At 44.1% G+C, this 18948-nt stretch overlaps 1 protein-coding gene across 3 annotated transcripts in view; it reads left to right on the top strand.

Moving 5' to 3' along the window:
• Positions 1-18948, top strand: part of ppp3ca (protein phosphatase 3, catalytic subunit, alpha isozyme) — a 129815-nt gene that overhangs the window by 1344 nt on the left and 109523 nt on the right. The window contains exon 1 of one of the 3 annotated variants that reach the window (XM_036968362.1): positions 3790-4057. The exons of 1 other annotated variant lie outside the window; for it this stretch is intronic. In XM_036968362.1, coding sequence (XP_036824257.1) covers positions 4003-4057 — 55 coding nt within the window. In that variant the 5' untranslated portion in view covers positions 3790-4002. Of the gene's footprint in view, positions 1-3789; positions 4058-18948 lie in introns of those variants that run through there. One more of the 3 variants, XM_036968361.1, reaches the window with a different exon arrangement.

The following is an 18948-nucleotide window of genomic DNA, read 5'->3' as shown; positions in this document are numbered from 1 at the left end:
CTGGTCACTGATTCAGAACCACAGCTGCTGAACAGTGCTGAGCTCTGGCAGCTCATATAATGAGAAGATTCATTCAATGCACCTGTTGTGGTGCTGCAGTGGATAGCCATCTTACCCATTCTGCTATTTTGTGTTTTTTTTTAAAGCTGATCTTATCTTTTTTTGTGCAGAATATTTCTGCCAGCATTTCCTATGAGCGAAAACAGCTTCTGGACATCAGAACAGCGATCACTAATCTCGATTTGGATGAAGATTTCTACTTCAACGAGTTGTCAGCTGTGGATGGACTGGTCATTCCGAACCAGGCCCTATTCCCCGGGACTCGAAAGAGGAAGAGGCGGCGCAAGAGAGGTCAAACAAGTGGGCTCCCTCAGAGAGTAAATAAACCGCCTCTATCCTCTGTTCTACTGGCAAACGTACAATCATTAGAGAACTAAATGGACATCATCAAAAGGTAACTGAAGAAAACTAACCCAGAAACTTACAAGAAATCCCGCTACGACCTCCCGTCGGAGGTCATCAAACTCCTCAGTAAAAAGGCACCTAAAAGACACTCAGATCATGAGAAACAAGATTCTCTGGTCTGATGAAACCAAGTCTGGAGGAAACCTGGCACCATGCATGGTATGGGAAAGTTTTTCAGCAGCAGGGACTGGAAGACTAGTCAGGATTGAGGGAAATATGAACGGGGGTAAAGTACAAAGAGATCTTTTTTTTTTTTTAAATTTTATTTTTACCCCTTTTTCTCCCCAATTTCGTGGTATCCAATTGTTGTAGTAGCTACTATCTTGTCTCATCGCTACAACTCCCGTACGGGCTCGGGAGAGCCCTCCAATACACAACCCAACCAGCCGCACTGCTTCTTAACACAGCGCGCATTCAACCCGGAAGCCAGCCGCACCAATGTGTCGGAGGCTACACCGTGCACCGGGCAACCTTGGTTAGCGCGCACTGCGCCCGGCCCGCCACAGGAGTCGCTGGTGCGCGATGAGACAAGGACATCCCCACCGACCAAGCCCTCCCTAACGCTAAGCCAATTGCGCTTCGCCCCACGGACCTCCCGGTCGCGGCCGGTTACGACAGAGCCTGGGCGCGAACCCAGGGACTCTGATGGCACAGCTGGCGCTGCAGTACAGCGCCCTTAACCACTGCGCCACCCGGGAGGCCACAAAGATATCCTTGATGAAAACCTGCTCCAGAGTGCTCAGGACCTCAGACTGGGGCAAAGGTACACCTTCCAACAGAACAACGACCGTAAGCACACAGCCAAGACATCTTAGAAGTGGTTTCGGGAAGAGTCTCTGAATGTCCTTGAGTGGCCCAGCCAGAGCCCGGACTTGAACCCAGTTGAACATCTCTGGAGAGACCTGAAATAGCTGTGCAGCGACACTTCCCATCCAACCTGACAGAGCTTGAGAGGATCTGCAGAGAAGAATGGGAGACGTTCCCCAAATACAGGTGTGCCGAGCTTGTAGTGTCATATCCAAGACTCGAGGCTGTAATCACTGCCAAGGGTGCTTAAAGAAAGTACTGAGTAAAGGGTCTGAATAAGCATGTAAATTTAATTTTTCCGGTTTTAATTTTTAAAACATTTTCTAAAATTTTCCAAAAACTGTTTTTGCTTTGTCATTATGGGGTATTGTGTGTAGATTGATGAGGGGGGGGGAAACGATTTAATCTAATTTAGGATAAGGCTGTAAGGTGACAAAATGTGGAAAAAGTCAAAGGGTCTGAATACTTCCCGAATGCACTGTGCATGTTTTAAACAGAACACCGTAGTCCCTGTGCCCGCCCATGGTCATGGCTGACACCAACAGCATCATCCCAGGCACCCTGGACCCACTCAAAGTCGCATACTGCCCCAACAGATCCACAGATGACGCAATCTCTATTGCACTCCACACAGCCCTCTCCCACTTGGACAAGAGGAACACCTACTGTATGTGAGAATGCTGTTATTTGACTATAGCTTAGCGTTCAACTCCGTAGTGCCCTCCAAGCTCATCACTAAGCTCAGGACCCTGGGACTGAACACCTCCCTCTGCAACTGGATCCTGGACTTCCTGATGGACCGCCCCCAGGTAGTTACGGTAGGCAACAACACGCTGACCCAACACAGGGGCCCTCAGGGGTGCTTGCTTGGTCCCCTCCTGTATTCCCTGTTTACATACGACTGTGTGGCAGCGCACAACTCCCATCCCATCATTAAGTTTGCTGACAACACAGCAGCGGTTGGCCTGATCACCAATGACAATGAGACAGCCTATAGGGAGGAGGTCATTGACCTGGCAGTGTGGTGCCTGGACAACAACCTCTCCCTCAACGTCAGCAAGACAAAGGAGCTGATCGTGGACTACAGGAAATGGAGGGCCGAACACGTCCACATCGACAGAGCTGTAGTGGAGCGGGTCGAGAGCTTCAAGTTCCTCTGTGTCCACATAACTAAGGAATTATCATGGTCCACACACATCAACACAGTCGTGAAGAGGGCACGACAATGCCTCTTCCTCCTCAGGAGGCTGAAAAGATTATAAGGATCTGAGGGCCCATACCTAAAGTTATACAGCTGCACCATTGAGAGCATATTGACTGGCTGCATCACCGCTTGGTATGGCAACTGCTTGGTATCCGCCCGCAAGGTGATACAGAGGGTCGTGCGTACGGCCCAGTACATCACTGGGGCCGAGCTCCCTGCCATACAGGACCTCGATACCGGGTGGTGTCAGAGGAAGGCCCTAACAATTGTCAAAGACTCCAGACATCCAAGTCAGACTGTTCTCTCTGCTACTGCACGGCAAGCGGTACCGGTGCATCATGTCTGGAACCAACAGGACCCTGAACAGCTTCTATCCCCAAGCCATAAGACTGATAAATAGTTAGTCCGGATAGCTTTTAGTTAACTATTTAACTATCTGCATTGACCCTTTTTGCACTCACTATTTTGACTCATCATATACGCTGCTGCTACTGTATATTATCTATCATGTTGCCTAGTCACTTTATCCCTACCTATATGTACATATCTACCTCAATTACTTTGTACCGCTGCACATCGACTCTGTACTGGTACCCCGTGTATATAGCCAAGTATCGTTACTCATTGTGTATTTATTCTCTTTTTTTCTCCCTGCATTGTTGGGAAGGGCCCTTTGTTGTTGATGAAGCATGTGAAACATAACATTTGATTTGATTTGTGGCTGTAAGAAAGTCTTCTTCTGTTAGACTGATGTTTTTGGGATTGTTCAAGTCCCCATTTCCCCTGATAGGCATACTGCTCCCAGATTCTTTGGTATAAAAGCTACAAAGTTGTTGAGGCAGAACAGTTTGCCCCTGGCCATGCACACACACACATACACACACACGAGCCATTTTGACTTGTCTTCTGATTATTTGAAAATATTGGATAAATAACATCTTCCACAAAAAGGAATGACACAATGTTTTACCCCGGGAAGCTTCACTGATATAACCATAATTAATACCGTGCAGACCTATGCGTCTCAGGCCGCACCCCATCAGCAAGTGCATCGAATATAAAATCATGGCGTGCATGTGTTGTTGGGAAATCCCGGCTCTGCCTCCACCTGATGGCAGCATCAGGCAGCCCCGTGAAACATTAGCGTGGGAGTTCCCTTCATTGCTAATGTCGGGGTGGTGCAGCGTGCAGTGAGGATCTCCTGAGCAGAGCCCCCCCCCCCCCCCCCCCCCCACACACGCACACCCTATCTCGCTCTCTCACTCTCACTACCGCCCCCTCCCAATTCGTTCCCTCCATCCTCCCCCACACGACTGCTTAGCACAGCCTCCTCAGCAGCATCCACCTTAACTGTGTAGCAGTAGTCATCCCCAGACCCCAGCGCAGGCAGTGATAAACTGAGGGACGCATCCAAGTGATGCCACTGCACCAACCGCATCTCGCAACCGCGAAAACACACCGAGAGTAAAACAGTCACTTCTACAAGGAGGAATACACACGCATTTGCCTCGAGACCGCACCTGCCCATGAAGATGTCTAACGCTGACATAGTCTTAAATGCCACCGATCGGGTAGTAAAAAGTGAGTGCATTTTCATTATTTAAAAAAATATTTTTTATATAGGCTACAAAAGGTATATGATATCAATTATTTACTGTATAAGATCTCGTAGGCTACAGAGTTGGGTATTGCGTCCTGTGGATGTCCGATGTGTTAAATGATATACAGAATGTTCTTTGCTCTAGACCTGTGATGTTGATAAACAGTGAAAGGCAGTGACTTGGTTTATGACTATAGGCCTACTGTCTGTGTGGGGGATGGGATGTTTTCTTAATAATCGTGTTCCGAGCAATATATTTTTCACTGTCCCAATGTGATTGAATTTAGTCACGGACAGGCAGAAGAGGAGACTAAATGAGGCAGAGTTGCCGATGAAGTCTTTGCGGTTAAGGCAGTGATGCAGCAGGATTTCGCTGGCGCTGTGATAAAGGGCGCTTGGCGAATACCTGGATCTGCTCATTGGGGGGGAAGGGGTGGTTTGCTATCTATATTGGCATTTATGTAACCGTTTTCACTGTCAATGAGTAAACCATAGGCTGGCTATAGTGTTGCTTGGATCTTGAGTTTGAAACCACGCACTCATTTCGATTAGGCCTATATTCATATTTGTTCGGCACGCGTGCCAATACCGTCTGTCATTAACAGACTATTAGTCGAGATTTCATAAAAATATAGCCTACCACCAGTACATGTTATTACAGTGTAACTATGTGTTATTGCAATTAACTACAATACTTGTTACAGTGTAATTACATATTTAATCAGGCTAAACTGTAATAAGGATCCCTTAAAATTGAAGTGTTACCAAAATATAATATAATGTAGGCCTGTAGTAGTTTCTTTCAATAGGTCCAATGTCTCTACAATATCCTTTTCTGCAATGAAATGAATGGAGGCTGTGCCACAAGTACATGAGTGTTGACTGAGCTTCAGGAATACATAACTGTCTTTGCAGTCTCATTCATGTTAAATGGCGTTTCATTATAAATGTTACCGCTTTCCAATATTGGAGTTGTTTATTTCTGATGCATTTTATTTACTATTCGAGTCCCAATTGCACACCAAACGCTATTGCAGTTTTCTGCAATCGCAGACGAGGTTTAATTCAATGTAAACCCGAGTTCGACGCTGCACCTATCCAGGCTCGGACAGCAGCGCTGTGATATAAGATGCATTGTTCAAACAATAATAATACTTTAGCACCTAATTGAAAATAGGCCGGCAGGTTAACTCCTCGGTTTATCATAATGTGACCGGGTAGGAGCCATATATTTGGTCTGTGTTTCATAGGGGACTGTAATGAATGCAAAACACGTCAAAAGTATAAAACTATCACTGCCTGATATACCTACCAAGACCTTGACGACTGTCACATACACGCTTGATAGGCCTACAACACTGGGATAATGGCCAGTCTTGGATGTTGCCTCGGTTTTCTCTCCTCATGCAGGATTGGTAGTATTTTGATATGTTCCAGAACTAGCGGGCTCTTCAAAGCGTCTACAGTCGTATTTAGCATTTTATTAGGATCCACATTAATAGCTTTCAATAGCCGCTACTCTTCCTGGGGTCCAAACAGGAACAAAATGACATCTCAACAACAACAAAAAACTGTCTACATCATTAATAAAAACAACACATCACACAAGACATTGTGCACTATACATATTTTGCCTGCTCCACCATTATGAATGTACAATATAAAATGCCCAACTATGATGGGCAACATGATCTAATGATGATGGGACTATCCCCACCCACACCTCCAATACAAGACACATCAAATGTAGCCTATGATCATTTTTCACATACTGTAGCAGGCTCAGGCCTAGTTCTAATACCGTTTAATTTTGCTTACAGGTACAGTATATGAAAATCAATGGCCCATAAGACTGGTACAGGATACATCTACTTATGGGGTGAATATTCATAGGCTATGTCTTCTCGTAATGTATTCTTGCATATTATCTCACGTATTGTTGCTAAGTAACCATTTACCTTTAATATATCAATCCTAATTGATTTGTTATTTATAGTCATTCTGGGGCTTTGCCAATGGGGGAATTGAATAAACTCTTTAGAAGCATAGCATATTTAAGTCATACTGAATTAGCAAATGAATGTGCTACAGGATAGTAAAGACTCTATTCACTCCACATCGCGGAAGTTCAGCTTTACAGTGTGATTGTAATCTAAAGCCAATGTTCTCTCATTAGCGGAGACTGCGTTTTACGGTAAACGCTGTGTTTATACCTCGATCGGAAATCACCTTTACATTTCCATCTCATAATCTGTAATGCTTCAGCGACACAGATTTAATAGAGCCCTGAGTTAGCAGACATTGCAAATATGGATCCCTTATTTCTCAATTCCATTCTGATGGCATAGCTACATATTTACGAACAGGTGACAGTACAGAGACAGCTTACGTGTGGCTTTGTTGCATCCCAAAGAGGGAGTGTTTGCAGAGAGGAGGAGGAGGGTTAACAGTGGAATGGGTTCACTCAAAGTTGACTGTAGTTGTTTGTAATACAGAACACTATTATCTCGAAGGAACATCCCATCTGCTGTGGGCCAGTCTCATCATAAGGGAAGAGGGATTTGATGGATGAACCACGACGACTGTGTGTTTAATTTGAAGGGATTTCTACATAGAGAATCTATTCATGGCCACAGCAAGATCAATGGGAGGAGGAGGAGGCTGTACCGTCTCTGGTGGGACTGGTAAATGCACTATCGCGTTGCACTAGAAATTGATTAATCAATTGCAGCAATTCCTTCATGCTGCTCACACAAACATCTCGTTTGAGGTGGCTGAAGATTGCTGCATTGTGGCACTACTTAGTACTTGCTCAGAGATCCCAGTACCTTATACAGCTGTGGCAAATATGTAAAGGGTGCCATCACAAACGTGTTCGTCTAAACATATACCCTGGCAGCTGGAGGGCGGGGCGCTGCTATGTGCCTACTGTACTTTGATCTGTATTGTTGTGTTCTACAGGGCTCATCTGAAAAAGACACCATCGTCTCATCTTTGACTCCTTGTCAAGATAAAGGTTAAATAAATAAAAACATTTGGAAATTTACACTGGTCATTCTTTTGGGTTTGTAGTACATCACTATTGGCTTCTCTATACCAACATACAATAGATTCTTAAAATAATCCAGATCAAAGCTGTGAGAGGGATGCCACTGTGGCAGGTGCATGTGCTCCTATTTCTCATCGAGTTAGACTGTAACAGTGTGGATGCATGGCACACGCAATGGGGACCTGCTGGAGCATCAGTGGTGGCAAAGTGGCTCCTCCACATCACAATAGGATTCTGCTCAACTCCTAAACCTCTTTCATTCCTGCTGAGAAACTGCTCAGAAATAGGGTTGGACCCCTCCCAGTTGATGTATAATTGACTAATTGTATCATGTACAAAGATAGCCACATCAATAAATAACTGCATATCCAATCCCAGTGATGTTGCAAGCGGAAATTGCATCATCAGATCCAATTTAACACACTACTTTCCTGCAGCACAGCTCAGCACATAGCTACACACACTGCCCTGTAAATGACTCATCTGTTTGTAAGTGTTTGTTTTCCTGTTTGATGTTACTCAGCGCTTATTTTTGCAATGTCACACTTACTTGTATGTTCTCTTACAGAATGAGGTGATACGATATTAACCTTTTCACGCTTCACAGATGTCATCACACAATTTTCCTCCCCTACTCAGCAATAGATTCTGTTATATTTCCACTTGCTACACTCTTAGAAAAAAAGTTTCCAAAAGGGTTCTTCAGTTGACCCCATAAGATAACCCTTTTTGGGTCCAGGTAGAACCCCTTTTGGCTCCAGGTAGAAGCCTCTGTGGAAAGGGTTCTACCTGGAACCCAAAAGGGTTCTATCTTGAACCAAAAAAGTTCTTCAAAGGGTTCTCCTATGGGGACAGTCGAAGAACCCTTTTAGGTTCTAGATAGCACATTTTTTTCCAAGAGTGTACAATTCCAAGACAAGAATGGTCTCAGAATTGTAGTGTGTCTTGACCTCACTGATTGGCCCACACAGGAAATGGAACGGAGGGGGAAGATGGTTCTTTGAAAAAGCTGTCCTAGTGGCTGTTCCTCTCTGGCACACAGCTGGACCACTGTACCTACTCTGTGTTGGAAGGTGGGATCATGTGATTTGGAGTCTTGGTAGAGGAATGCTGATGTTAGTGATGTCTAAGAGTAGGGTTGTTGTGACCATGCAGGCAAGGGACTGGTTATTGGAGGAGACAGTGTCAGCCACTTGGCCTGGTCCCATGTCTGGGCCTCTCTGGGGAATGTGAACAGGCTCTAATAGGCCTATTTTCTCTTAGAGTGATTCTAGGACATTATCTGTGTTAGTTCTGGTGGGGCTTGGTGAATCACTGTGGATCCTGTGGATCAAATGCCTTTTGTCTGACAGAGGGGACCCTCACAATACCAGATTTATTTTCAGAACAAAACCGAGACAATCATGGAAAGGGCTGACCGATCAGTAAAGGCACTGGTGGATTTAGAGAGTCAGTCAGTCAGCACACGGCGAATCTCTCTTCTGAAATATGAATATGAAATAGAGCTCTGTTTTTGTCTCCCAAAGATAATGCTGGAGAGAGATAATGCTGGAATGGTGACCATCCTTTGTACCTCCATATTTACAGTAAACATTCAGCCGTTTCTGATCCATTTCTCCACACCCACAATTAGATTTCTGACATTCACTGTGAAATGCAGCCTCATTGTGTGGTTGTGTTCTCACTGGTTGTGAAAGTAGTGGACAGGTGTCTGTTGATGGAAAGGTGTCACTCTTTGTTTATGTTTTGCTGTAGAAGTGTTGCTGTAGATATGTTTGTTGACAGGTCCTATTTTCATTGTGTGTAACTATATTAGAGGGTGTGTGTTTGGATATGTTTGGGATCGGAGGTGTGTAGGTCTGTTTTTATTGTGTGTTTATTTTTGAAAATAAGTTACACAGTGGCTCATTGGCCAGACACCGTAGAGTCCACCCCCTGAGATGGCCAATTGCGCCAGAGAGCATAAAGCCCACCCCCCTGAGATGATTCATTGGCCAGAGTACGGAAAGCCCATCCCCCTGAGTTGGCTCATTGGCCAGAGAGCGTAAAGCCCACCCCCCTGAGATGTCAAAATCAAATCAAAATCAAATTTATTGGTCACATACATGTGTTTAGCAGATGTTATTGCGGGTGTAGCGAAATGCTTGTGCTTCTAGCTCCGACAGTGTAGTAATATCTAACAATTAATATCTAACAGTTTCATAACATATACCCAAAATACACATACATCTAAGTAAGGAATTAAATATATATATATATACATGTATGTCAGAGTGGCATTGGACTAACACACCGTAGCATGGTATAGAATAAAGTATATACATATGAAATGGGTGATGCAATATGTAAACACAATTTAAAAGTGACTAAGATACCGTAGAATAGTGTGGAGAGCAGTTTATACATACAGTGCCTTGCGAAAGTATTCGGCCCCCTTGAACTTTGCGACCTTTTGCCACATTTCAGGCTTCAAACATAAAGATATAAAACTGTATTTTTTTGTGAAGAATCAACAACAAGTGGGACACAATCATGAAGTGGAACGACATTTATTGGATATTTCAAACTTTTTTAACAAATCAAAAACTGAAAAATTGGGCGTGCAAAATTATTCAGCCCCTTTACTTTCAGTGCAGCAAACTCTCTCCAGAAGTTCAATGAGGATCTCTGAATGATCCAATGTTGACCTAAATGACTAATGATGATAAATAGAATCCACCTGTGTGTAATCAAGTCTCCGTATAAATGCACCTGCACTGTGATAGTCCTGGCCGTCCCTCTAAACTTTCAGCTCATACAAGGAGAAGACTGATCAGAGATGCAGCCAAGAGGCCCATGATCACTCTGGAAGAACTGCAGAGATCTACAGCTGAGGTGGGAGACTCTGTCCATAGGACAACAAATCTGCACAAATCTGGCCTTTATGGAAGAGTGGCAAGAAGAAAGCCATTTCTTAAAGATATCCATAAAAAGTGTCGGTTAAAGTTTGCCACAAGCCACCTGGGAGACACACCAAACGTGGAAGAAGGTGCTCTGGTCAGATGAAACCAAAATTGAACTTTTTGGCAACAATGCAAAACGTTATGTTTGGCATAAAAGCAACACAGCTCATCACCCTGAACGCACCATCCCCACTGTCAAACATGGTGGTGGCAGCATCATGGTTTGGGCCTGCTTTTCTTCAGCAGGGACAGGGAAGATGGTTAAAATTGATGGGAAGATGGATGGAGCCAAATACAGGACTATTCTGGAAGAAAACCTGATGGAGTCTGCAAAAGACCTGAGACTGGGACAGAGATTTGTCTTCCAATAAGACAATGATCCAAAACATAAAGCAAAATCTACAATGGAATGGTTCAAAAATAAACATATCCAGGTGTTAGAATGGCCAAGTCAAAGTCCAGACCTGAATCCAATCGAGAATCTGTGGAAAGAACTGAAAACTGCTGTTCACAAATGCTCTCCATCCAACCTCACTGAGCTCGAGCTGTTTTGCAAGGAGGAATGGGAAAAAATGTCAGTCTCTCGATGTGCAAAACTGATAGAGACATACCCCAAGCGACTTACAGCTGTAATAGCAGCAAAAGGTGGCGCTACAAAGTATTAACTTAAGGGGGCTGAATAATTTTGCACGCCCAATTTTTCAGTTTTTGATTTGTTAAAAAAGTTTGAAATATCCAATAAATGTCGTTCCACTTCATGATTGTGTCCCACTGGTTGTTGATTCGTCACAAAAAAATACGGTTTCATATCTTTATGTTTGAAGCCTGAAATGTGGCAAAAGGTCGCAAAGTTCAAGGGGGCCGAATACTTTCGCAAGGCACTGTATGAGATGCGTAATGCTGGATACGGAACATTATTAAAGTGGCTAGAGATCCATTTCTAAAAGTGACCAGTGATTCCTCATCTATGTCTATAGGCAGCCGCCTCTGATGTGTTAGTGATGACTGTTTAGCAGTCAGATGACCTTGAGATAGAAGCTGTTTTTCAGTCTCTCGGTCCCAGCTTTGATGCATCTGTACTGACCTTGCCTTCTGGATGATAGCGGGGTGACCAGGCAGTGGTTGATGTCCTCTGATCTTTTTGGCCTTCCTATGGCACCGGGTGCTGTAGGTGTCCAGGACAGCGGGAGGCTTGCCCCCGGTAATGTGTTCGGCAGACCGCACCACCCTCTGGAGAGCTTTGCGGTTGCGGGCGGTGCAGTTGCCGTACCAGGCTGTGATACAGCCCGACAGGATGCTCTCGATTGTACATCTGTAAAAGTTTGTGAGGGTGTTAAGCCAAATTTCTTTAGCCTAGAGGCGCCGTTGCGCCTTCCTCACCATTCTGTCTCATTGGCCAGAGAGCGTAGAGCCCACCTCCCTAAGATGTGTGTGAGTAGACGTGGTGGATCTTGATGGTGTGATAGCCTTCAGAGGAAGAGAGGGGGCGAGCTGGGCGCAGGGTATCTGCATGCATGATATGTACAGGCTTTATTTAGCAGTGTGGGTGAATTATTTAAGCATTGGTTTTTCAGCAGTGTTTTACTGCACACAGGCCACTTACATAATGAAACTTCCCTGAGGTCTAGTGTTGAGAGTGTGTAGAGGAGGAGGGAGACAGAGATGGAGAGGCAGAGGAACTGAAGGGAGGGATAGAGACAGAAGGGAAGAAAAGAGGAACGATTGGAAGAGCATGGATATAGGAAAGGAGGGCGAAGGAAAGAAGATATAGGAAAGGAGGGAGAAGGAAGGAGGATATAGGTTAGGAGGGAGAAGGAAGGAGGATATAGGTTAGGAGGGAGAAGGAAGGAGGTAAAGGAAATGGAGACAGAGAAAAGGAAAATAAGAGATGTATTAAAGAGAAAGCAACCCCCCCCACACACACACAGCCTCACCCTCCACCCTCATACTACCTCCCCCCCACACACACACAGCCTCAACCTCTACCCTCATACTACCCCCCCACACACACACAGCCTCACCCTCTACCCTCATACTACCCCCCCCCACACACACAGCCTCACCCTCTACCCTCATACTACCCCCCCCACACGCACACTGCCTCACCCTCCACCCTCATGCTACCTTCCCCACACACACACTGCCTCACCCTCCACCCTCATACTACCTTCCCCCCCACCCTACACACAGCCTCACCCTCTACCCTGAAGCGACTTTCCTCCCCCTCTTCCCAGACACAACCTCAGCCCCTACCCTAATGCTACCTTCCCCCCCCCCCCACACACATGGCCTTATCCCCTACCCTCATGCTACCTTCCCCCCCCCCACACACATGGCCTTATCCCCTACCCTCATGCTACCTTCCCCCCCCCCACACACATGGCCTTATCCCCTACCCTCATGCTACCTTCCCCCCCACACACATGGCCTTATCCCCTACCCTCATGCTACCTTCCCCCCCCCACACACATGGCCTTATCCCCTACCCTCATGCTACCTTCCCCCCCTCCACACACATGGCCTTATCCCCTACCCTCATGCTACCTTCCCCCCCCCCCACACACATGGCCTTATCCCCTACCCTCATGCTACCCCCCCCCCCCCCCCACACACATGGCCTTATCCCCTACCCTCATGCTACCTTCCCCCCCACACACATGGCCTTATCCCCTACCCTCATGCTACCCCCCTAAGGTTTTTATCAGAACAAGCGTAGATTACTTTCACCTTTTTTATTTTCCCGACATGAGTTTGTTGTGTTTAAAAAAAAGATGTATTAAAATTATAGCTCACGACTGTGTGGGGGGAGAGGGGTGGGGACACTAAGAAGTGCATTCACATAAATCTACACACTTTCATACACACACCATTTTTTGTATTTTGTCATTTTCTTTTTTTATTCCCCCCCCCCCCCCCCACGGCCTAAACCCCTCCCCTCCCCTCCCCTTATACTACCTTCCCCCCCACCCTACACACAACCTAAGCCCCTACCCTCATACTACCTTCCCCCCACCACCCTACAAACAACCTCAGCCCCTACCCTCATACTACCCCCCCCCCCCCCCCCCCCCCAAAAAAAAAAAAATGAGTTCTGTTCTGTCATTTTGTGAATATTCAAATGAATGCTCTACGCATAATTTAAGAGCCATGTGCATGTGACCTGTTATGGTTGTGGGCCATCATCAGTAATGTAGACTGGTCAACACACACTGCCTTGTGCCTGGCCTGTCCTGGCTTCTCTGTTCAGATCCCTGCTTCCTCATTGGCTCCTTCTCCTCCCAGTCTCTAGCATATTGGAGTTTCATGCATGGGCTGATCTGAAGGCTGCAAGCTGCCATTCGGCCAGGCAGACTATGCAAGCAGGCAGGAAGGATGCACTCACTTTAGGGGCCCTGCGCATTTGGTGCTTTGCACAGGAAAGAAATGGAGTCAGTGTAGGTCCAATCGGCGAACACACACATTTAGCCATTTGAAACATGTGCATCTCTGCCTGTTGAGTGCTATGATAACAAACCCTTCAGTTAGCCCAACAGCTACACTATCCCAATTAAATGAAGGAACCAGTTAATCAGGACAATACTAACAGACTGAACAATTGGTATTGTCTGGATAGTTAAAGGTCAGAGATATTCACGGTGCTCTGGAGATGGTACCACAGCAAAACATCTTGTCACCCAAATGAATATGCAACATTGTTTGCCAAGGTATTTATATTATCTCCAATGTTTGTCTGTTCAGTAAAATAAATGCTGGCAGCACTGCATATGGCTTAGGGCATCTGTAGCCAAGTAGTGTGATTCAGCAACTTGGAGTATTAGACATATGGTTCATCCCTCAATTGTGTGCAGAGTCCATTAAGGTTTTGAATTCTACTCCTAGTTATTATGCACATTACAAAGTTAGGATGACATAAACCACAAGAGCCATAGTCCTGGACCAACATCCCTCCCTGCTACATTATTGGGTGGTAATGAATATGTTACAGGCTCAGACAGAGGGGGTCAGCAGGTGTGGTAGAAGCAGGACTGAGACAAGGTAGAGGTGCAGCTAGCTAACACTGGGCCAGAGACCTGACAGACAGACAGACAGACAGACAGACAGACAGACAGACAGACAGACAGAGACAGACAGACAGGTGCATCTAGTGGGGGCGTAGTGTGCTGTACATGTAAACATATTTGACTGGATGTCAGGGCTGGATGGAGAGTATTAATGTACTCCAGTGTCACTGCTGCCATGTGTTCTATAAGTTCAACCTACAGTCCTCTCGCTCTGTTAGACATTTCTCCGTCAGTCTGCAGCATAGAGAGAAAAGTAGCTGTGGTGTATTCTGGTGTGTTGTAGTATGGGGATGATTTAGGTACAAGGAACATCCTTCTGCTGTAACAAAGGAAAATGCATATATTACCATGAATTACTGAAGGTTGTTTCTTAGAAGTCTATCTGGTGGTAACGTTAATTAGCGTAGGCTACACAATGATGATAAGATGTTGGAATAACAGAATGGGTCAAAAGCTATATTTGTTTTGTTGGTCTCCAGTGTCCAGACAGCAGGAGTGGTAGAGATACTTTCAATGATCGGCTATGAAATGCCAACTGACATTTACTCCTGAGGTGCTGACCTGTTGCACCCTCGACAACTACTGTGATTATTATTGTTTGACCATGCTGGTCATTTATGAACATTTGAACATCTTGGCCATGTTCTGTTATAATCTCCACCCTGCACAACCAGAAGAAGACTGATCACCCCTCATAGCCTGGTACCTCTCTAGGTTTCTTCCTAGGTTTTGGCCTTTCTAGGGAGTTTTTGCTTCTACACCTGCATTGCTTGCTGTTTGGGGTTTTAGGCTGGGTTTCTGTACAGCACTTTGAGATATCAGCTGATGTAAGAAGGGCTATATAAATACATTTGATTTGATTTGTTGAAATCCTTTTTCAATTTATTATAATGTCAAATATAAGGTTCCTTCCCTTTCAGTTGAGAATCGCTGCTCTTGGCAGGTGGGTCGCAACCTAAATTTGGGTCGCAGGAGGTTTTGAATGAGTCCCGAGTGTCTGAGTAAAATGTTTTATTATATACAGTACCAGTCAAACGTTTGGACACACCTACTCATTCCAGGGTTTTTCTTTATTTTTACTATGTTCTACATTTTAGAATAATAGTGAAGACATCAAAAATATGAAATAACACATATGGAATCATGTGTTAAACAAATGAAAATTGAGATTTTTCAAAGTAGCCACCCTTTGCTTTGATGACAGCTTTACACTCTTGGCATTCTCTCAATCAGCTTCACCTGGAATGCTTTTCCAACCGTCTTGAAGGAGTTCCCACATTTGCTGAGCACTTGTTGGCTGCTTTTCCTTCACTGTGGTCCAATTCATCCCAAACTATCTCAATTGGGTTGAGGTCGAGGTCGGGTGATTGTGGAGGCAAAGTCGTTTGATGCAGCACTCCATTACTCTCCTTCTTGGTCAAATATTATTATTATTTATTCATTTTTATGAAAAATACTCCAGTCTGAACCTAAACGACTAAAACCAGGTAGGTGTGTAGAAATGATAATGAACTTATATTTCTTCTAATTTAACCTCAGAACAAAAATAGTTCAATCACAGTATTTCCAATATAGAGTTATTAGCAGTGATACTTACTGTATTTGGTTGATTTTTGTGGTCTCAAACCAGTGAGCTTAACATTCTTCATCAAGAATATGGGCAAAATGGAATTACTACAATGAAAAAGGTGGGACTGTTCCCTTGTCATATAATTGGTATATTTACTATCAATGTAGTATTAAAAATAGTTTTCCAGATTGCAAAAAATAGTGATGCGAATATTGGATCGCAACTGAGACAACCTGGTTCAATTTGTGTCCCAATGCAAAACCAGTTGAGAACCAGTGCCCTAGAGCATTTTTTGGGGTAACGTGTGCTTCAGATAAGGAGAAAAATAAGGACTATATAGATCTGCATCTATGTGAGCCTCCCATGCAAATCACAGTATACAGCACTGGCTCTACTCCAATAGTCAGCTGCTGTTGCCCGGCAACATGCACCACAGTTCAACTCAGCCTGGGCTCCCAGTCGAAGTGAGCTGTCTCACATCTCACCCCTCTCTCTTTCTCTTTCTGTCCTCTGTCTCTCTCTGTCTGTTTGTCTGTCTGTCTGTCTGTGTCTCTCTCTCTTTCTGCCTCTGGCTTTCTCTCGTTAACTCTCAATGTACTAATGTGTTTTCACCAGGCCTCATGTTCTCTTCCTCATTACTGCCTTCCATGTGATTCAGAGGAGTTGGGTTAAATGCAGAAGACACATTTCAGTTGAAGGCATTCAGTTGTACAACTGACTAGGCATCCCCCTTTCCTTTCCATTTCTCTCCGTCTAAATCCTCCCTATTTTTCTCGGTTTCTTCAAAGGTGTCTTTCTCTTTCTCTTTCTCTCCGTTCTCACCTCTCTCCCTCTTGCCCTCTGTTTGTCCCCGTCTCTAATTAACCTCCAGTATCTTTTAGAGTTGGAGAGTATCAGAAGGACAGTACGGTCTATTGAGTTAATACATACACAAGTCAATGATGCACACTCACATACTCAAACACACATGTAATATTATACAGAACATGCAGTATCAGTATCTCTAGTCTCTTTATTTGGTCTCTACTATTACAGTTCTATCATTCTGGCTCTTTGGGTCCATTAGAATTGCTGTTCAGTGACGTCTGTTGGTCAGACTGAGTCACAGACGCATCAGACAGACCACTGAGATTGTGACACGTTCTCTTGATCAAAGAGATCTGCCTCTCCCCGTTTCTGCTAACAATGAGAACGCGATCTGCTTCATAGTATCGAGGGGGAACACTGGAACCTCCAAATTCACTAGAATGTACAGCGTGTCCTGACACAAGCACATTTATTCGGCTCCAAGTAGTTGCACAAACTTGTAGATATGCCTATATGTGGAAACACAATACAGTCAGGCATACATACCTACAGTCTATGTAAGCTCAGAAACAATCAGATTAACATTTACTGTTCCATCAAATACAGAAGCCCAAAACACATATAGTATTAAGGCACAAGGCGAGACCCAGATGCAGACCCAGAAGGGAGATGGTTGGAGTCTTACAATGTTTAATAATCCAAAGGAGTAGATAAGAGAATGGTCGTGGACAGGCAAACATGTCAAAACCAGATCAGAGTCCAGGAGGTAAAGAGTGGCAGACGGGCTCATGGTCAAGGCAGGCAGAATGGTCAGGCAGGCGGGTAAAAACCGGGAGGACTAGAAAAAGGAGAATAGCAAAAGGAGTACGGAAAAAACACACTGGTTGACTTGACTGAACATACAAGACGAACTGACACAGAGAGACAGGAAACACAGGGATAAATACATCGGGGATAATAAGCGACACCTGGAGGTGGTGGAGACAGTCACGAGGACAGGTGAACCAGATCAGGGTGTGACATGACGAGCCGTCAGAAAGTTCACACCCCTTGACCTTTTCCACATTTTGTTGTGTTAAAGCCTGAATTTAAAATGGATTAAATCACTTTTTTTGTCACTGGCCTACACACAATACCCCATAATGTCAAAGTGGAATTCTGTTTTTAGATATTTTTTTACAAATTAATAAAAAATGAAAAGCTGGAATGTCTTGAGTCAATAAGTATTCAACCCATTTGTTTATAGAAAGCCTAATTAAGTTTAGGAGTGAAAATGTGCTTAACAAGTCATATAATAAGTTGTATGGACTCATTCTTTGTGCAATAATAGGGTTTAACATGATTTTTGAATGACCACCTCGTCTCTGTACCCACACATAGAATTATCTGTAAGATCCCTCAGTCAAGCAGGGAATTTCAAACACAGATTCAACCACAAAGACCAGGGAGGTTTTTCAATACCTCACAAATAAGGGCACCGATTGGTAGATGGGTAAAAAAAATAAAAAATAAGACATTGAATATCACTTTGAGCATGGTGAAGTTATTAGTTATGCTTTGGATGGTGTATCTATACACCCAGTCACTACCAATATACAAGCGTTCTTCCTAATATAGTTGCCGGAGAGGAAGGAAACCGGGTAGGGATTTCACCATGAGGCCAAGGGTGACCTTAAAACGGTTACATAGTGTAATGGCTGTGATAGGAGAACTGGGGATGTGTTGTATTTACTCCATATTATTCATCTAATTGACAGAATGGAAGAATTAAGCCTGTAAAGAATAAAAATATTCCAAAACATGCATCCTGTTTGCAACAAGGCACGAAAGTAAAACTGCAAAAATGTGGCAAAGAAATTCACTTTTTCTCCTGAATAAATGTTTGGGGAAAGTCCAATAAAACACATTACTGGGTACCATTCTCTATATTTTCAAGCCTGGTGGTGGTTTCATCATGTTATGGGTATGCTTGTAATCGTTAAGGACTGGGGAGTTTTTCAGGATAAAAAATAAACGTAATGGAGTTTAGCGCAGGCAAAATCCTAGAGGAAAACCTGGTTCAGTCTGCTTTCCACCAGACACTGGGAGATTAATTTACCTTCCAGCAGGACAATAATCTAAAACACAATACCAAATATACACTGGAGTTGCTTACCAAGAAGACAGTGAATGTTCCTGGGTGGCCTAGTTATAATTTTGACTTAAATCTTATTGAAAATGTATGGCAAGACTTGAAAATGGTTGTCTAGCAATCATCAACAACCTACTTGACAGAGCTTGAAGAATTAAAATAATAATAATGGGCAAATATTGCACAATCCAGGTGTGCAGAGCTCTTAAAGACTTATTCACAACTGTAATCACTGCCAAAGGTGATTCTAACATGTATTGACTCGGGAATGTGAATACTTATGTAAATTGATTATTTTTGTATTTCATTTTC

The sequence above is a fragment of the Oncorhynchus mykiss genome, chromosome Y (assembly GCF_013265735.2).
Source record: "Oncorhynchus mykiss isolate Arlee chromosome Y, USDA_OmykA_1.1, whole genome shotgun sequence".
Classification (NCBI taxonomy): domain Eukaryota; kingdom Metazoa; phylum Chordata; class Actinopteri; order Salmoniformes; family Salmonidae; genus Oncorhynchus; species Oncorhynchus mykiss.
The sequence above is the reverse complement of the archived record's forward strand: the minus strand, read 5'-3'. Positions and strand labels throughout refer to the sequence as shown.